This window comes from Leptodactylus fuscus, chromosome 5 (assembly GCF_031893055.1).
Source record: "Leptodactylus fuscus isolate aLepFus1 chromosome 5, aLepFus1.hap2, whole genome shotgun sequence".
NCBI classification, from domain to species: domain Eukaryota; kingdom Metazoa; phylum Chordata; class Amphibia; order Anura; family Leptodactylidae; genus Leptodactylus; species Leptodactylus fuscus.
The window spans coordinates 17,311,898-17,332,266 of record NC_134269.1 but is presented as its reverse complement, the minus strand read 5'-3'; the positions used below and the strand labels follow the sequence as shown (position 1 = coordinate 17,332,266).

General features: G+C 42.8%; 1 protein-coding gene across 1 annotated transcript; it reads right to left on the bottom strand.

Moving 5' to 3' along the window:
* Nucleotides 1–3,565: 3,565 nt before the first annotated feature.
* Nucleotides 3,566–19,752, bottom strand: LOC142204723 (DENN domain-containing protein 1B-like). The gene is made up of 22 exons (XM_075276036.1): nt 19,547–19,752; nt 19,058–19,122; nt 17,816–17,859; nt 17,159–17,208; nt 16,950–17,066; nt 16,688–16,757; nt 16,524–16,604; nt 15,088–15,141; nt 13,651–13,761; nt 11,089–11,189; nt 10,950–10,995; nt 10,772–10,873; nt 8,275–8,400; nt 7,115–7,216; nt 6,581–6,668; nt 6,234–6,274; nt 5,653–5,724; nt 5,485–5,541; nt 5,247–5,351; nt 5,047–5,105; nt 4,524–4,710; nt 3,566–4,427 (listed from the first exon to the last, which is right to left on the bottom strand). The coding sequence occupies exons 1-22, from the start codon at nt 19,561–19,563 to the stop codon at nt 3,567–3,569; spliced, it is 2,556 nt and encodes an 851-aa protein (XP_075132137.1). The 5' UTR covers nt 19,564–19,752; the 3' UTR covers nt 3,566.
* Between the last annotated feature and the right edge of the window lie 617 nt (nt 19,753–20,369).

Below are 20,369 nucleotides of genomic sequence, written 5' to 3'. Positions count from 1 at the left end.
GACACTAAGGGAGAATTATAGCCTAAGGGATGGGCACTAAAGATGCATTATAGTTTGATCTGATTGTCTCTAAGTAAAAGCCCTCCACCCCTTGTTATACACTCACCGGCCACTTTATTAGGTACACCTGTCCAACTGCTCGTTAACACTTAATTTCTAATCAGCCAATCACATGGCGGCAACTCAGTGCATTTAGGCATGTAGACATGGTCAAGACAATCTCCTGCAGTTCAAACCGAGCATCTGTATGGGGAAGAAAGGTGATTTGAGTGCCTTTGAACGTGGCATGGTTGTTGGTGCCAGAAGGGCTGGTCTGAGTATTTCAGAAACTGCTGATCTACTGGGATTTTCACGCACAACCATCTCTAGGGTTTACAGAGAATGGTCCGAAAAAGAAAAAACATCCAGTGAGCGGCAGTTCTGTGGGTGGAAATGCGTTGTTGATGCCAGAGGTCAGAGGAGAATGGCCAGACTGGTTCGAGCTGATAGAAAGGCAACAGTGACTCAAATAGCCACCCGTTACAACCAAGGTAGCCAGAAGAGCATCTCTGAACGCACAGTACGTCCAACTTTGAGGCTACAGATGGGCTACAGCAGCAGAAGACCACACCGGGTGCCACTCCTTTCAGCTAAGAACAGGAAACTGAGGCTACAATTTGCACAAGCTCATCGAAATTGGACAATTGAAGATTGGAAAAACGTTGCCTGGTCTGATGATTCTCGATTTCTGCTGCGACATTCGGATGGTAGGGTCAGAATTTGGCGTCAACAACATGAAAGCATGGATCCATCCTGCCTTGTATCAACGGTTCAGGCTGGTGGTGGTGGTGTCATGGTGTGGGGAATATTTTCTTGGCACTCTTTGGGCCCCTTGGTACCAATTGAGCATCGTTGCAACGCCAAAGCCTACCTGAGTATTGTTGCTGACCATGTCCATCCCTTTATGACCACAATGTACCCAACATCTGATGGCTACTTTCAGCAGGATAATGCAGTGCCATGTCATAAAGCTGGAATCATCTCAGACTGGTTTCTTGAACATGACAATGAGTTCACTGTACTCCAATGGCCTCCACAGTCACCAGATCTCAATCCAATAGAGCATCTTTGGGATGTGGTGGAACGGGAGATTCGCATCATGGATGTGCAGCCGACAAATCTGCGGCAACTGTGTGATGCCATCATGTCAATATGGACCAAAATCTCTGAGGAATGCTTCCAGCACCTTGTTGAATCTATGCCACGAAGAATTGAGGCAGTTCTGAAGGCAAAAGGGGGTCCAACCCGTTACTAGCATGGTGTACCTAATAAAGTGGCCGGTGAGTGTATATCAGCAGTTAGATCCCATAATGCATCATTTCTAGCTGTTGTCTCTTCTAGCAGACACCGGTATGGAGAAAGAGAAGATAAGCCAAGGTCAGATTTGGGCCTGGAGGTTTCCTTCAGTGTGGCCAAATGAAAAAAAAGATGGCCTAATAAAAGGTGTAAGGGAAGCGGCTAGAAACCGATCAGGTAGCTGGAGCTATAAGGGTGGGGTGACTAGCACTATATTTTCTAAGTATCCTCATTTGGGTTCCCGGCGCCTGGGGTAAATGCCCATCAAACCCCATAACAAAGTGCCTTCCTAACGGCAAAAATATACCTAAGGCCTCGTTCACATCTGCGTTTGGATTCCGTCTGGGGGAGTCCGCATGAGGACCCCCCTGAATGGAATACTGAATGCAGCTGCAAGCGATGTGTCAGTGAAAGCACATGGACCCCATAGACTATAATGGGGTCCATGTGCTTGCCGCCATATCTTCGCAGGGATCATGCGGACAGGAAAGTAGTTCACAATCTACTTTCCTGTCCGCATGATTCTGTGGCGGCAAGCACACGGACCCCATTATAGTCTATGGGGTCTGTGTGCTTTTACTGCACACCGCTTGCAGTTGCGTTCGGTATTCCACTTGGGGGGTCCTCATGCGGACTCTGAACGGAATACCAAACGCAGATGTGAAGGAAAGGTAATTCTGGTTATGTTACCAAATGTTCTGGAGCAAACAGCACAGTCACAGGGACAGGTTAGGCAATATTCAGAACTGTGTGGCCACCATTGCATTGCATTGATTGCCATGGTAGCGACAACCATTTTCACAGCGTCTCCATACATCGATGCTGTAAGCATACCAACATGGCTGTCACAAAGAAGAACCTTCTGAACCGGAGCAAAAGGAAACGTGAAGGTAAGGTCGGATTTAGGTTCAGAGGTTTCCTACAAGGCAATGGAAACCCATCAATAGTAACTGTAAGGTGGGTCCGCGGCAGGGACTCATTGGAACTGTGTGGCCATGGTAGCAGCAGCCATTTTGAGAGAGTCGGAGATAGTCAGCCTGCAGAAACTTGAAGAAAGAGCATACAAATGTAAATTATACAACTATCCTCATCTTTCAACCATATATATGTGATGTGGATCCGGCTTCATTTTAATGGTACTGAGCTACAGCATGGCCAAGAGCCCAACAGAAGTGATGCTACTTCATGAGAAGAGGATGTGGAGCTCTTTCTACAAGAAGCGGCCATGTTTTGTAATCCTGGATAATCCTATTAAAGGAGTTGTCCCACAAAGTAAAGTCTTTAGGACCTTTGTCCCGTTCCACATTCAACCTGAGCACAGCCAGGGTGAATATGGGCACGACTAGTGATGGTCGGCGCTACCCTTCACTTCAATGAAAGCGCCAGAGATAGCCAAAGTATAACCTGCCCCCTTGTGGAATGTCAATGCAGTGCAGAGAGGAATGGGCCTCATGGGGAGCCTTGAGCTGCGGAAAAATCGAGCTGGATGCTTATTTGCCTTTCTTACAGTCTTTTAGGCAAAGTCTATTGAATATAAATGTTTCTTGAGACAGTCTATTAACCTTTATGGCGGAGGGTCATACCTCAACCGCTTTATTTTACAGTACAGATAAGTAACTTATTTTCTTGAAGCCTTTTCGTACCATACAAGCAGAGACCTTCTAAAGGCATTGTAAAGGATTAGAAAATAACATGGCTGCCTCCTGCCAGAAACTGTGCTACACCTTTTCCTGGGTTGTGTCACTGAAGTGAATGAGCTTCGGCATCCGAGATACCAGACACAAGCAACGAACAAGCAGGACGTGGTTTCTGGAAGAATGTAGCCTTGTTTTTTGTTACTTTTGGAAATGCCCTTTAAAGGGAGTTGTCTCTATATGATAGTCTCTCTCCATTTGCCTTATGAAAACATATGGTCTTCATTGAAGGGTTATCATGCTCAAAACCCTGCAGCAAGATGAGAGAACCACTGACATAGAACAGCTCCGGCATGCTCGGCCCAAACACCTACTACATTAGTGGCCTCCAGCTTGTGTCGCACCGGCTGTTGCAAAATTACAATTGTGGAAGTTTTGCAAAAACTGGTGAGCCACATGAGAGATACTTTATTATATGGTCTCTCGAGGTCGTTTGAACAGTTGCCATTTAATAGTACTGGCTATAACTTCTGGCCATCATGGCAGTCAAGTTGGATCCATTGTATAGCCGTGTATAGTTTTGGCAAAATACCCCCTTTAAGTTTCAAACTTTTTCTTCAGCTCTGAAACTTTGGGCAGGGCCGACGTGCTCAAGTCAATAGGCTGTGGTTTGTTCGGTGGTTCATTTCCGGTATCAGTAGGGAAATTTGTTGTTGGGCTTTTGGGAGCATTTAGCTTTGGCGTGCTCTGAGTCCTGAGGTAAACAGGGCGTATACAAGTGGAGGCGTTTGGTTTTGGATTACCGTAGTTTACTGAGACGGGCCTCGTGTTAAATGACCAAGCGTGACTTCCTACACCTAATCTTTGCGCCTCCATGGACTCTTTCTTAGTCCCAGTCCATACTAACCTAGGGTCAATGGGACCAGCCTGAAAACGAGAGATGGCTGAGCGGACATTTGGCCCGGATATAATAAGGGAGGTACTCGTGACCCTTGTAACCTGTCTGGTCGTGCTTGGCTCTACAGGTAACATATCTTTTTCTTTATTGGAATCTTCATTGGAGATGGCTATAACTTCAGGCTCTGGGGATATTTCTTCTTGCTCTGGCTTGACCATAGGAATTGACAAACTAGTTTGAGGAGTTGATGGTGTAACCTCTGAAGACGGTAAGATGTTCTCTGGAATGGTGACAGACACCTCAGGACTCTGGACGGTTGTCGATACTGAGAGACTTTCAGTGTCTTGTACTGTCTCAGTAGCAGCTTCTTGGATGGTTGATGTCACATCTATAGTCTTTGAGACATCCAACGTATTCTCAGGTGTTGAAGAAGGGTCTTCAGTTTCTTTGACGTCTACTAATCCCTCATCCACTTCTTGCAGGTACCAAAGATTGGAGGTTCTTGGTTGGCTCAAACTCAACTGGAGGTCCTCATCACTAGGGGCGCATAAGGAATGGAACTGGAGGGCACAAAAATCACCTTGTTAGTCATTACTTTCATATATCAAGGTTTTTGAGGTCCACCATTTCTATAATATATGTTGTCTCTCACTCACCCGTGAGAAGTATCTACTGTCGTCTAGATTGAAGCAGTCCAAGCTATGTGCTCCATATAATGCACGTCCCTCATCCGGAGCCCTTGTATTTAGGGTTTCAAAAATTTCATTTAGCAGATCCATCCCCTCATCCAGAAGAGGAAGGTCATCTTCACCAGGATCCTCCTCTTTTACATCTTCACCATACCTAAGAGAAAATACACTGTCAGTAATAAGTCCAAAAACCATGGTTGTGGGGAAGTTGGGAGAACAAAAGTGAATAGACCTCCGTGTTATCTTTGCAGCCAATTTGCCATTTTTGGAATGAAAATGTACTAATGGCATTAATGAGGATAACATTGGACTCCTCTTTGATAGCCCTTATAAGATGGATATGATCAAACACAAAAGGCCACAGTACCTGTGTATACCGTGATTCACTACCCTGGATTATCCCATTCACTATAATTTAATGTGTTTAGTTTACATGGACCCATCTGTGCTGTGCAGGATTATTTACTGAATTCCAAGACGATTCACTCACTTTTGGCTTTCCCAGCTATCTTCTTCTGCAAACTTTTTTCCAGGTCTCCTAGGACGAGACTGTAAAAAAACAAAAAAAAAACAAACAAAATAAAAATGTGATAGGAACTGTCTGGAAATATACTGCGAGCTCTAAGAAAGAACATTGATCTTATCTTGGTGTCTGGCATTAGCTACACCATGCTAAGGATGTTCACATACCTGTCCAAAGTGCTGTGTAATGGGCAGCCGATTCTGCAGTTTCTCGTGGTTCTGGGTAGGAGGTCTGTCTGCCTTGAATGAACCCGTACGCTGCATCTGGTGATCCTTATGTGGAAACCAAGTCAAAATACGATAAGAGACATAGAACAAAACCTGTGACATGACACCACCGAGGCCTAGTCAGGGCTGTCACCTCCCATCGTGTAGGCCGGAGTGGACCCATTGCATTAGTGCTTACCTTCTGTTTGATGCGCCGCTTCATTCCCTGTAGACCCGTCTTGGCTTGTCCCTTGGCCTAAAATACATCAAAAAAACACTACATATAAAAACATTATACATAAAATGATGTCAGGTCATTATAAGAAGGGTTAGTAGCCATTGTGCCTAAAAAATTCCAAAGACTTACATATCTCAGCATGTTCCTAACAGTGGGATGGGTGCGATTCTTCATGTTGTTGATCAATGTGCCGCCTCCTTTCTGGTGGAGAAATAAAGGCCATATTAATGAGATGGAGAATATAATGTAACGCTGCTTTACCACTAATAAAATGTATAGATTGAAAAAAAAATACATTTTATGAAAGAAAGACATCATTCAAGCCATAGGCCCCGACCTCTGCATGCCCTCACAATGCCCCCTTTTTGGAAAAATGGTGAAGGCGACGCAGAGTTAAAAATAACACTTTGCCCCCCAAAATGTCTCTCTTTATGCCTCATAAGTCAGAAAAGTGTCGTACAAGGCAATAATAAATCTGCCCCAGTGTATCAAACCGAGTGCGGACAAGAACCATCTACCAATCCGAATAGCTACAAGCAACACCTCTATCTCACTACTCGTTTCACAGCAATGTTTTTGATGCTGACGACTTAGACGACATAAAACCGTCATAACTCCATTAACTAATGCTAATAAATAGATGGCGGTCATGGACACCGCACAACACGACATTACTTTCCATTATTCTTTCCATTAATGGTTGGTTTTACCTTGAGGTTTTCCAGCCACATCTGATAAGATCTGGAAGCTCCTGGAAATGAACAGAAATATTTAGCAACAATCCCAGTATGTAGTCCCTGACTGATGGCGAATGTACTGTGCGCTGCTACTCCTCGTGTCAGAGATTTATGGCCTTCTTCAGACCAGTGATTCAGACAGATGATAAAAGGAGCGGTGCCATTCGCTAGGACAGGACGAGGATTACATTGTATAGTCTCACAGATATACGTGACGAAGGATTTCCAACCTTTATAGTCAAACAGTGACATATGTCACCCATGTTCAGGAAATCTTGGGGTAAAAGCCAAGGATTCCAGTCCTGCTTAGGATACGGTACCTGACAGGCCGCAGTTCGTAACTTCCTGCTCAAACATGTCTGTGAATTCTTCTCCAGAGTTCAGCCTCTCCAGGCGACTGTCGATGAACTGAGAAGAAAATTGTCGTCTATATAAGTCATAGGTATAGAATGTTTCCAGCAAAAATAGTAATAATAAGCATTATACTAGATTAGAAAATATTTAATATATATACTAATAATAGTAAGGGTAAGATTGTGCTAAAATAGTAAAATAAATACTATCAATTACAATGATAATACACGATATGATTGTCACATTGCTGTGCAGTCTGCGCACCACAAACCACTATAGGGAATGGGGCTGTTATCTTTTTTCGGGTCCCCTGTGTCAGGGGCTGGGTGGCTGGGTGGGTAATAATTGTATTATTGCTTGGGTACGCTGCAAGCAGGTTGAAGACTGTGGCTGTAATGTTTATAGCGCCACCTTGTGGTTCAGGTTAGGTAGCCTAGTCATGATGATCCCCATGATAATGTATATGGAGCATATGTCAGGTTATGTGATGTTGGTCAGACCTGTGTGAAGAGCTGCAGGTGCACGGCGTTCTGTAGGAAGCCCCTCGTAGAGCTGCACTTGTGGTTCACAAATGTGTCCTGGCAGAAAGAAATGGGCTCCCCCTGTATGGATGAGAAATACAGTGAATAAGCAGTAGTAGCGTCCATGTATGAGACGTCTGAGCGGTATCCTCATCTGTCCATCATTGTATAGCATCACAGTCAGACGGACCCTCCAGTGGGCCTGGGCTCCAACATAGTAATGGCTCAGTAAAGACAGCCATGTTTGAGGGTACTACGGTGTATTTCCTAGGACTTGTTGAAGGCTGGGCCCCCAGAACCATTTTATCTGCTGGGGCCACAGAGCCTCAGTCCAAGGTGGCATTAGGTAAATTACTAGTAACAAGCATAAGGTAGTGCAGTCATATCATGTCCATATATTAACGCCAGGTAGTGCCACATTGCCACATACACCCAACAAACATTGTCCAAAGATCTAACCATATACTGCTGATATAACACTGCCAGACAGTATTGCAATATATTGCTTACAAAATACCGCCAGCTAGTCCCCACATGTTACTGCTATACAGTGATAGGGCATAGTTTGTTTTGAACGTATTTATGGTAAACTTTGCTAGAACATTTCTAATAAAAAACAAAACAAAAAAACACTAAGCCATGTAACAATATCTCCATTTCCATTCATGTAAAGCCCGTAAGGGATACTGCCCCTTTAAGAAGAAATGATCGCGTCTCAGATAGATGGAAGTCCTGTAAATAATTCATAGTGTGATGGAGACGTCCCATTAGACAGATGATCAGTAAGTTATGTGCTTGGCCCCCTCAAGTGATAATTACAGATGGGCACACGTCCCTGACCTTCCATTACAGAGGTTTATACTGCCAAAAGAATTAGACTCCATCCATTTGTGTGGACCCTACCCAGGGGCTTATATACCACCGGGGAGGTCCCTTCAATGATATGTTATATTCTAGTGATGTGTCATCAATGTCTGAAACTACCAATATCCTCTAATGCCATCTTCTCCAGCCTGACTTCAGATCATCACAAACTAAGGGTAACATAGGATCTGATTTCTCTAATACATTTTGATCACTGGGATGACTTTACAGTTTCCTGGTAAAATTTATGGCACCATCAGTGATGGCACACCTACCGGGGTACAGATGAGGGCCTCCCTGTAGCTGCCAAAGAGCAGAGCCTGGGCACCAAGGAAGGCACGTGACACCCCATCACCCATTAACGCCGACTGTTTTGTCAGACGCAATTTCAGTAGTGAGACCTGGGGAGGAGACAGAAGATTACTGACATAGTGTCATGGTGTCACATTATATATCTGCATTACTCCAGAAGGCGCAGAGTTCAGAGGCAGTATGTGTTATTTATGTTTTACTTATCCCTGAACTTCACTGTGTGTATTATCTCTGTACTGTGACATCACTGTGTGTATTATCTCTGTACTGTGACATCACTGTGTGTATTATCCTGTACTGTGACATCACTGTGTGTATTATCCCTGTACTGTGACATCACTGTGTGTATTATCTCTGTACTGTGACATCACTGTGTGTATTATCTCTGTACTGTGACATCACTGTGTGTATTATCTCTGTACTGTGACATCACTGTGTGTATTATCTCTGTACTGTGACATCACTGTGTGTATTATCCCTGTACTGTGACATCACTGTGTGTATTATCTCTGTACTGTGACATCACTGTGTGTATTATCCCTGTACTGTGACATCACTGTGTGTATTATCCTGTACTGTGACATCACTGTGTGTATTATCTCTGTACTGTGACATCACTGTGTGTATTATCCTGTACTGTGACATCACTGTGTGTATTATCCTGTACTGTGACATCACTGTGTGTATTATCTCTGTACTGTGACATCACTGTGTGTATTATCTCTGTACTGTGACATCACTGTGTGTATTATCTCTGTACTGTGACATCACTGTGTGTATTATCTCTGTACTGTGACATCACTGTGTGTATTATCCCTGTACTGTGACATCACTGTGTGTATTATGTCTGTACTGTGACATCACTGTGTGTATTATCCCTGTACTGTGACATCACTGTGTGTATTATCTCTGTACTGTGACATCACTGTGTGTATTATCTCTGTACTGTGACATCACTGTGTGTATTATCCCTGTACTGTGACATCACTGTGTGTATTATCCTGTACTGTGACATCACTGTGTGTATTATCCCTGTACTGTGACATCACTGTGTGTATTATGTCTGTACTGTGACATCACTGTGTGTATTATCCCTGTACTGTGACATCACTGTGTGTATTATCTCTGTACTGTGACATCACTGTGTGTATTATCTCTGTACTGTGACATCACTGTGTGTATTATCCTGTACTGTGACATCACTGTGTGTATTATCCTGTACTGTGACATCACTGTGTGTATTATCCCTGTACTGTGACATCACTGTGTGTATTATCTCTGTACTGTGACATCACTGTGTGTATTATCCCTGTACTGTGACATCACTGTGTGTATTATCTCTGTACTGTGACATCACTGTGTGTATTATCTCTGTACTGTGACATCACTGTGTGTATTATCTCTGTACTGTGACATCACTGTGTGTATTATCCCTGTACTGTGACATCGCTGTGTGTATTATCCTGTACTATGACATCGCTGTGTTTATTATCCTGTACTGTGACATCACTGTGTGTATTATCCCTGTACTGTGACATCGCTGTGTGTATTATCCTGTACTATGACATCACTGTGTGTATTATCCCTGTACTGTGACATCACTGTGTGTATTATCCCTGTACTGTGACATCGCTGTGTGTATTATCCTGTACTATGACATCGCTGTGTTTATTATCCCTGTACTGTCACATCACTTTGTATATTATCGCCGTATTGTGACATCTCTGGATTTATTATCACTTAACATTAAAGAAACCAGAGTAATCCTAAACTTTTCTCAATCCTCTGGGCCCCATGGTCCCGTGTACACGGCTGAATATATGCTTTTTATTGTGCTATTGTCTACATATATATGTAAGGGCTGTTATGGAAGTTTCAGTAGAAATACTATGTGACTGTACTCTGATTTGTATCTACATAAAGTAATTAACAACAATTCGGTGTAAAGTGCAACGTTTTGGGAACTTGTCCCTTCATCAGGCGTGGTCCAGAGGCGGATCGTATAGCAATAGTGATACCACGCGGTAACTGACGTGCATTAGATACTCACCACCTACTAACGGTTCTTCACCAGTTACCACATGACATCACTATTCCTATACTATCCGCCTGATGAAAGGACGCGTTTCCAAAAAGTTGCACTTTACATTGAATTGTTAATATACTTTATGCAGACACATATCAGAGTACCCTCACATATTTTTCTATAGTTTCATTTTGGGAGTTGGTCAGTTCCCTCGTGAATGTGCATCTGTACTATTTTCGAGTCATAAGGAGTCAAGCGCTGCCCCGTACCCCTCCCACACACACACACACACACACACACACTTTGTGTTATGGATACACATTAGGATATGGTAACGGCATCTAGAACTATTGTTTTTCGGGTCATTTGTGGACATATTAGTAATGTTATGGACATATATCATATAGTAACATAAAATACCCTGCTGGTCTCACCACATGTTGAGGAAGGTTTTGGAAGTCTTGAAAAGGAGTCTCCAAGTTGTTTGTGTCCATATTAAATATCACCACGTCTTCCAGGACCGCAGTATTCACTTGCTGTAGAGAAAGTGCAGTAAGAAGTGGATATAACATACATTATGGTATTTATAACAAATGTTAATGGACTACTTACCTCCATTAAACTGCTGTGGACTCCAATCAGGAAGGGCATGGGGGCACTAGGGAGGAACGCAGACAGGGGGTTAGATTAGAATAGATGAGTTGCAAAGTGTGGAAATACAGACTGGCAAAGTACTGAATGGCTGACAGACCCACAGTAATCCAGGAGATGAGGCGGTAGTGTAGGGATGTAGATATGCTGCCAGTACATGGGGTACAGGAGACCCGCCGAGGCATGGACACAGGCTGTGAGCTGCCAGAGAAGACCAGAGGAATACATGTTAGGGTCCAGCTTGTTATCGTATACACCATATCTGCATTTCATAATGACCCACATGACACTCCAAGAGGACCACACTATCCATCTACACTCACCGGCCACTTTATTAGGTATACCTGTCCAACTGCTCGTTAACACTTAATTTCTAATCAGCCAATCACATGGCGGCAACTCAGTGCATTTAGGCATGTAGACATGGTCAAGACAATCTCCTGCAGTTCAAACTGAGCATCAGTATGGGGAAGAAAGGTGATTTGAGTGCCTTTGAACGTGGCATGGTTGTTGGTGCCAGAAGGGCTGGTCTGAGTATTTCAGAAACGGCTGATCTACTGGGATTTTCACGCACAACCATCTCTAGGGTTTACAGAGAATGGTCCGAAAAAGAAAAAACATCCAGTGAGCGGCAGTTCTGTGGGCGGAAATGCGTTGTTGATGCCAGAGGTCAGAGGAGAATGGCCAGACTGGTTCGAGCTGATAGAAAGGCAACAGTGACTCAAATAGCCACCCGTTACAACCAAGGTAGCCAGAAGAGCATCTCTGAACGCCGCACAGTACGTCGAACTTTGAGGCTACAGATGGGCTACAGCAGCAGAAGACCACACCGGGTGCCACTCCTTTCAGCTAAGAACAGGAAACTGAGGCTACAATTTGCACAAGCTCATCGAAATTGGACAATTGAAGATTGGAAAAACGTTGCCTGGTCTGATGAGTCTCGATTTCTGCTGCGACATTCGGATGGTAGGGTCAGAATTTGGCGTCAACAACATGAAAGCATGGATCCATCCTGCCTTGTATCAACGGTTCAGGCTGGTGGTGGTGGTGTCATGGTGTGGGGAATATTTTCTTGGCACTCTTTGGGCCCCTTGGTACCAATTGAGCATCGTTGCAACGCCAAAGCCTACCTAAGTATTGTTGCTGACCATGTCCATCCCTTTATGACCACAATGTACCCAACATCTGATGGCTACTTTCAGCAGGATAATGTGCCATGTCATAAAGCTGGAATCATCTCAGACTGGTTTCTTGAACATGACAATGAGTTCACTGTACTCCAATGGCCTCCACAGTCACCAGATCTCAATCCAATAGAGCATCTTTGGGATGTGGTGGAACGGGAGATTCGCATCATGGATGTGCAGCCGACAAATCTGCGGCAACTGTGTGATGCCATCATGTCAATATGGACCAAAATCTCTGAGGAATGCTTCCAGCACCTTGTTGAATCTATGCCACGAAGAATTGAGGCAGTTCTGAAGGCAAAAGGGGGTCCAACCCGTTACTAGCATGGTGTATCTAATAAAGTGGCCGGTGAGTGTATATGCCCCAGGTGGGCCACACTATCCATCTATATGCCCCAGGTGGGCCACACTATCCATCTATATGCCACAGGTGGGCCACACTATCCATCTATATGCCCCAGGTGGGCCACACTATCCATCTATATGCCCCAGGTGGGCCACACTATCCATCTAGACCAGTGGTTCTCAACCTTACTAACGCTGCGGCCCTTTAATACAGTGCCTCATGTTGTGGTGACCCCCAAACATAATTTTTTTTTTTACCTCCAGTACTGTTGCTTCCAACACAGTAGCTGCTTTAAACACAATAGCTGTGCTCTACATGTGTGTATTTATCTTACCGCGCTCCCTCAATGAGCAGAGCAGCTGAAGGCTCTTACATTTACATATATTTTGGGAGCAATGGTGGACTGAGGTTCATTGGGTGCACCAAATAAAATAATTCTGAAGATCAAACCCTCAAAAAACCCTAGAAAATTGACCATAGTATTCTTCAAATCTGGATGTCCACTACTTGTCCATTATTGTAAGAGAGACTAAGACCACCAGAGCCCTCTGGTACTTTGGTTGGCCAGTATAGATCCTGCCCTTGATTATGTTCACGTTGCTTCTTTTGGTTGACCAATATGATTCCTGCCAAGGTCACTTGGGTCCTGTCCAGATGCCAATAGTCAGATACCACCAAGAACTGGCCAGAAAGTCAGATAAAGGTTTACTCAAATAACATTTTAATATGTCAGACTGAAGTTTCTTGGGTCCACCAAGGAGGAAGATATAATGATTCTGGAGATTCACCCTCCAACAAGCCCTAGGAAATAGACCCTTCAAATCTGGGTATCTTTTCTAGACCATTATTGTGTTAGAACCTGGACCCACTGGAGGATCCTCTGGTACTGAGACAATCTGACACCGAGTGTATGCTTTTGTCTGACCCTATTATTAGAACAGTGGGTGACAATGAGCACAGAAGTACCACCCGGAATAATCTCTGCACAATTGAAACAAAAATGAATAAAAAACATAAAAAATGACAACGACAAATAATATATATATATATATATATATATATATATATATATATATATATATTATTTATATATATCTCAGCAGGGATATTACATGGCGGCCATGCTTACAGTACTGAGCTTGCTAGATGTTATGAGGATACGTCTCTCACACAGCAGGCTGGCGTACAACTGCAGCATCGTGTCCACCTGCACAGCCACCAGGAACTCTGTAAGATTTCTCTAAAGGGAAAAACAAAACACGTCATTGAAGATCAGATATAAAATGTAATGGTATTATACATTTAATAACTGTAAAAGGCTAGGGGGAAAGATCTGTGATCATAAGAGATGTTATGTCAGGCATTTGCGCTCCAATATCATACCAGTGTACCAAGAACAAATGTATACACTGTCTACCAATAAGTATTCGTACACCCATGCAAATGAAGATATCTGCGGTCCTGATGTACGTCACGCATTTCACTGTTAAATAGGAAACAGCATTGGCATTAGTACATTGGTATTTAGCGCATGCAAGATGCCACAAAGTGCAGAGTTGTCCCATTTCGAGAAAGGGGAAATTGTGGGGTACCACAGAAATGGTCGATCCTTAAGAGACATAGCAAGCGAACTGAATTACCCAAAATCGACAGTGGCCTATGTGATTACAAAGTGGAAGGTGAATGGTGACTATCGGAATCTGCAGAAACGTATAAGTGTAAAACTCCGCTTCACCAGGAAGAAATTCAATCCAAATCCGAAGTAAATATATCAAATTTAACTTTTATTGTTGTCCATTCATTAAAAAACAGTTACAAAATAACTGTATGGTGTAGTCTCGTCATTCCTCATGAGGAAGGTACGCTAGTACCGAAACGCGTAGCCTAAGCAATGACGAGACTGCACCATACAGTTATTTTGTAACTGTTTTTTAATGACTGGACAACAATAAAAGTTAAATTTTATATATTTACTTCAGATTTGGATTGAATTTCTTCCTGGTGAAGCGGAGTTTTACACCTATATGTTTCTGCATCTTCTACTGGCTGAAGTCCTATAGTCTCCTTGGCTCCCAGGAGGAAAAAGATATTTATGGTGAGCTGAAATAAACAAACTTTTCCTTTTTTGCAATTGTTGGAATCTGCCCAGAGTCGGCAGACCCCCGAAACTGGGAGACAGAGACCAACGAGTGCTGGCCAGAGAAACCGCACCCAACCGATGGCTCACATACACCAGGAGTGTCACCGGGCATCCGGGAGTATTGTGTCCTTCAATACCATCTGTAAGGAAGCATCTGCTGGGGTCTACCAACTATTGGATAAGAAGAAATGTTGATTTTCTATTCTACCACAGGGGTCCTAATACTTATTGGTAGACGGTGTATAGTCCAATAGAAGTGCATCAGCGAGAGATTTCAAATATCAGGGTCATACACATACTGTTACACACAATGGTAGTCATTCATCATGGAGAAATGTCTCATTGGTGGTCAGCAGAGGACTCAGAGTGTCTAGAAGTATCCATCTATGGGACAGGTAGACAGGATAACACGGATAAGATACTCACATTTTCTGGTATTGATGGAAGTTTTGTAGGATCCGGAACAACAAAATATGAAAACTGAGGATAGAAAGACAAATGTATCCTGAGACTGTCATATAAACTACTAGACAATGGTCAGCTATCTTTGTACAAGTCTGTCTATCTATCTATCTCTATCTCCTATCTACAGTATCTATCTATCTATCTATCTATCTATCTATCTATCTATCTATCTACTATCTATCTCCTATTTATCTATCTATCTATCTATCTATCATCTATCTATCTATCTATCTATCTATCTATCTATCTCCTATCTATCTATCTATCTATCTATCTATCATCTATCTATCTATCTATCTATTATCTATCTATCTCCTATCTATCTATCTATCTATCTATCTATCTATCTATCTATCTATCTATCTCCTATCTATCTATCTATCTATCTATCTATCTATCTATCTATCTATCTATCTCCTATCTATCTATCTATCTATCTATCTATCTATCTCCTATCTATCTATCTATCTATCTATCTATCTATCTATCTATCTATCTCCTATCTATCTATCTATCTATCTATCTATCTATCTATCTATCTCCTATCTATCTATCTATCTATCTATCTATTATCTATCTATCTATCTATCTATCTATTATCTATCTATTATCTATCTATCTATTATCTATCTATCTCCTATCTATCTATCTCCTATCTATCTATCTATCTATCTATCTATCTATCTATCTATCTATCTATCTATCTATCTATCTCTCTCTCTCTCTCTCTCTCTCTCTCTCTCTATCTATCTATCTATCTATCTATCTATCTCCTATCTATCTATCTATCTATCATCTATCTCCTATCTATCTATCTATCTATCTATCTATCTATCTATCTATCTATCTATCTATCTATCATAACCTCATATGTATAAGGGCTAGTTCACACGTAAAAACCTCCTGGCTTATTTTGGTCCTGAAAAAAACCGCTTCCTAATTAGGAAGCTTTTTTTTGACATTGCCAGGCTTTTTTTGGAGCTTTTTTTTTTGTAAAAACCGCTTCCAAAAAAAGCCAGGCTGTTTTCCCCTCCCATAGAAGTGAATGGGCTAAAAAAAACCCGCTAGCGGTTTTTTGAAAAAAACGCGCTGAAAAAAACCTGCGCTGTTTTTGCCTCCCATTCACTTCTATTGCTTTCTTCAGGCGGAAAACGCCTGAAGAAAGGTCATGTCGCTTCTTTTTTCTGCTAGCTGAAAAATAACTAGCAGAAAAAAAAAGCTAGTGGAAAAAAAAGCTAGCGGAAAAAAAAAGCTAGCTGTTCACATAGGGCTCCATTGTAAAGGGGCTGATTTTGAAGCGAAATCCGCTGTCAAAAAACTCCCCTTTGCCCACGTGTGAACTAGCCCTTAGATCACCTGCACGGCTCCCATGTTTCTATCAGGGACAGAGAACTTACCATGTCTATGTTGAGCAGTTTGTTCACCTCCGGTATGGGGTGGTCATACAGGGTCTGTAGGAGGTCGGTTACCTCAGTGATCTGTATGGAGGCAGAGGATGAGATGTGAGAGGGCAGAGGAGGATGAGGATAGGACTATATATATATATACACATATACAGTACCTGATCCTTCACTAAATGCTCCGTGATATTATTCAGAAGTTTGTAGAACAGCTCAAACCATGGAAGACAACTGGATGGAAAGAGTTGATAGTTAATATAGGTTTATATAGACCGAGCTGTCTGGTGCTGTATACATTCACCCTATAGTCAGGCGTATACAGTACATAGCCATACAGTGCCATAGACTCCAATGTCACACGGTGTACTGCTGGATGTCTATATGGCAGCCTTTCTTCCCTGGTGTCACCATTGAGTCACTTACCTGAGGATACAAGTACAGTTTTTAGCATTTACAGAGAGACGACAGAACCCGAAGCGCTGGTAACCCTGAAGATCGGTGAGAGTAAAACTGAAGTGCTGGACGGATGAGTTCTGCCATCTGGAATATAACAGAAGTGATGGGAGTAGAGGAGGGAGAAGTCTGCGGGTGGCGGGGAAGAAGTGAAGAACGTGGGGTAACATCAAACTTACCTCTCCACATCAAAGGGGAAGCAGAACTTTGTCAGTGTTATTACAGAGTCCTAGGATATGGGGATATAATGTGACAATAAGTAGGGACAGTAACCTGTCTCATGTAGGCCTTGTTCACACTAGCATTTTGAGTAAGACCTACATGAGGAATGCACCTGGCTCTAAATCTACATTATTCTGTTATAGAAGGGAGCACAATGTTCAGGCATTTTACTGCTCGTGGAAAAAAGAAGTGACCTGCCCTATCTTGACGCGGACTCTGTGGCGGAAACCGCTGCGGCATCTGCATCAAGACAATCGCTCCGGACCAGGCTCATTCCTTTGGAAGTCGTGACTGTCGTGGCAGGTGCATTTTGGTCCGGATTCTGACGTGGCTTCTGGCGGCAAAATCCGGACCCAATAACTACATGTGAAATATCCCTTAAGCATCCTATCCGAGCTGTTCTGTGTATTCACTAACATTTACAGAACGTGTGCTGGAAAATTGTACAAGTTTTTATTATATAAACAAATTACGTTTGCTGAAAATGGACAATCCCTTTAAAGAAAGGGGAGGAGACAGTGAAGGCGCAGTCTATGTAGAGATACTTATAGCGCCCCGTTGGCTTACATTACAATGCAATTGACGTGTCTGATATCTTATAGTGTCCTTCTTACCTGGTCATCAAAATGTTCAGGGAATTGTCTTTTTAGCTCTGGATCTGAAATGCAACATATACATGATCAGAGAGTGCTCGGACAGGTTACAGAGCTGGTTTCCAGGACTGTCTTTAGGTTAGGCCATCAAAATCTGAACGGGGAGCTCCTGACATCTGACAACCCCATCTATCAGTTGTTTGAGGGATTGGGACCGGCAAGTACTGTCGCCTCTTCATTATTTACCGGGCACAGTGCCATAGAAGCCCATATACTGTATATATTTCAATGCTACAGAAAATCATAGTATATACCCCAACTGCTGCAGAACATCATAATACACACCTCAGCTGCTGCAGAACATCATAATACACACCTCAGCTGCTGCGGAACATCATAATACACACCTCAGCTGCTGCAGAACATCATAATACACACCTCAGCTGCTGCAGAACATCATAATACACACCTCAGCTGCTGCGGCACATCATAATACACACCGCAGCTGCTGCAGAACATCATAATACACACCTCAGCTGCTGCGGAACATCATAATACACACCTCAGCTGCTGCAGAACATCATAATACACACCTCAGCTGCTGCGGAACATCATAATACACACCTCAGCTGCTGCGGAACATCATAATACACACCTCAGCTGCTGCAGAACATCATAATACACACCTCAGCTGCTGCGGCACATCATAATACACACCGCAGCTGCTGCAGAACATCATAATACACACCTCAGCTGCTGCGGAACATCATAATACACACCTCAGCTGCTGCAGAACATCATAATACACACCTCAGCTGCTGCAGAACATCATAATACACACCTCAGCTGCTGCGGCACATCATAATACACACCTCAGCTGCTGCGGCACATCATAATACACACCTCAGCTGCTGCAGAACATCATAATACACACCTCAGCTGCTGCGGCACATCATAATACACACCGCAGCTGCTGCAGAACATCATAATACACACCTCAGCTGCTGCGGAACATCATAATACACACCTCAGCTGCTAGGGAACCTCATCGTACTTACATAGCTGCTGCAGAACCTTAGAATATACAATCTTGCTGCTGCAGAAATTCATATCAGTCCGGTTCTTTCAAAGAGGTTCTGCAGGAGCTGCAGTTTGTATTATGTGGTAATAGCCCCTAGCTGCCACTGAATGTGTATTAGAACATGTCAATCTTGTTTCACATGCATGATAGAATAGTAGTTGACATATGACATTATGTCTGACCTTTGTCCTGAGACGCTGGGCACAGAACATCAAAAAATCCTTCAAAAATTCTTTCTGGATTTTCTCTGCAAAACAAAATCCTAGATAAATATCTGATCTGTGCTGGCGGAGGGTAAAAAAAAAAAAGAGGAAACAAATAGAACAATTTAGAAACTTGAGTAATAAACTAAAAACAAAACTACGAGCAAACAAGACGACCCAGCATAGCGGACACTAAAAACAACCGCAGCAGGCACGATGGAAAACCAGACATGACATATAGTGCTGACAAACATAGACGTGACCAAATAACGGACGCAAGTCGTAAAACCAAAGCGGTCGGTCCGGCATGGGACTTTTTTTTTGTCTCATGACAGAATTTTGTAACACTAAATTCTGCTCCATCTGATTATACTTGTGGAGGGCTCTTACTAGAAAGAAGCAGAAGAAAGAGGAAGATGATGAAATAGTTAACATTAATGAATTGCAAGTAGATTATCGTCTTCTTACTTAATGCGGGACCCCATGGCGGCTCTGCACCGGCTACTCTTGTCTTCTGGGTCCTACAGCCACATCTCCACCACTTCTTGGTCCTCGATGGTCCACGCTCATCACAAGGTGGCAGGACTTCCAGGCTGTGTCATTGCCAGGGTTTCTAGGGACTCATTGCACCCCTCAGATCTGGGACCCTCTCCCTCACTTGAGGTCCTCTCTGAAGGTCCAGGTTTGCACTTTGTGAGGAGGTTTGGAGCGTCTCTGATGGTGAGCTCAGCTTGACAGATTTCCTGTGTGGGTTTGTAGAGGAAGTTGTTTTGCGAGACAAGAAATTTTCAATCTATGAACATTTTCTGTAGCTATGTATATTTAATACTGAGGAAATACGGCATCCTATACTCAAACTAATATATATATATATATTTATACCTGGTGAAATGGTGTGCACCGCAGTCCTAGATCGGCTATAATATAACATATAATGTATATGCCAACGAGACGCCTCCCCCTATTTCTCAACAATATCTATTTCTTCTTCCTGTATAAATGTCATTACCAACAGCCTATGTCTATATATATATATATATATATATATATATATATATATATATATACACATGTGTGTGTCCTGCTTTCGTTTACTAACATGCTGTAACTAATGCTAAAGTCTATAAAACTCATTGCCATCTCTAAGATGAAGTCTGTAAGTTTCACTGCTATCTCTTAAGACTTCTCCTCTGCTGCACCTGTAGCCTAGAATGCTTTACCATAGACTATCATAACCTCTCCCATCTTTAGGACTTCTTCCCTGCTATACCTATCCTCTGAAGTACTCTAC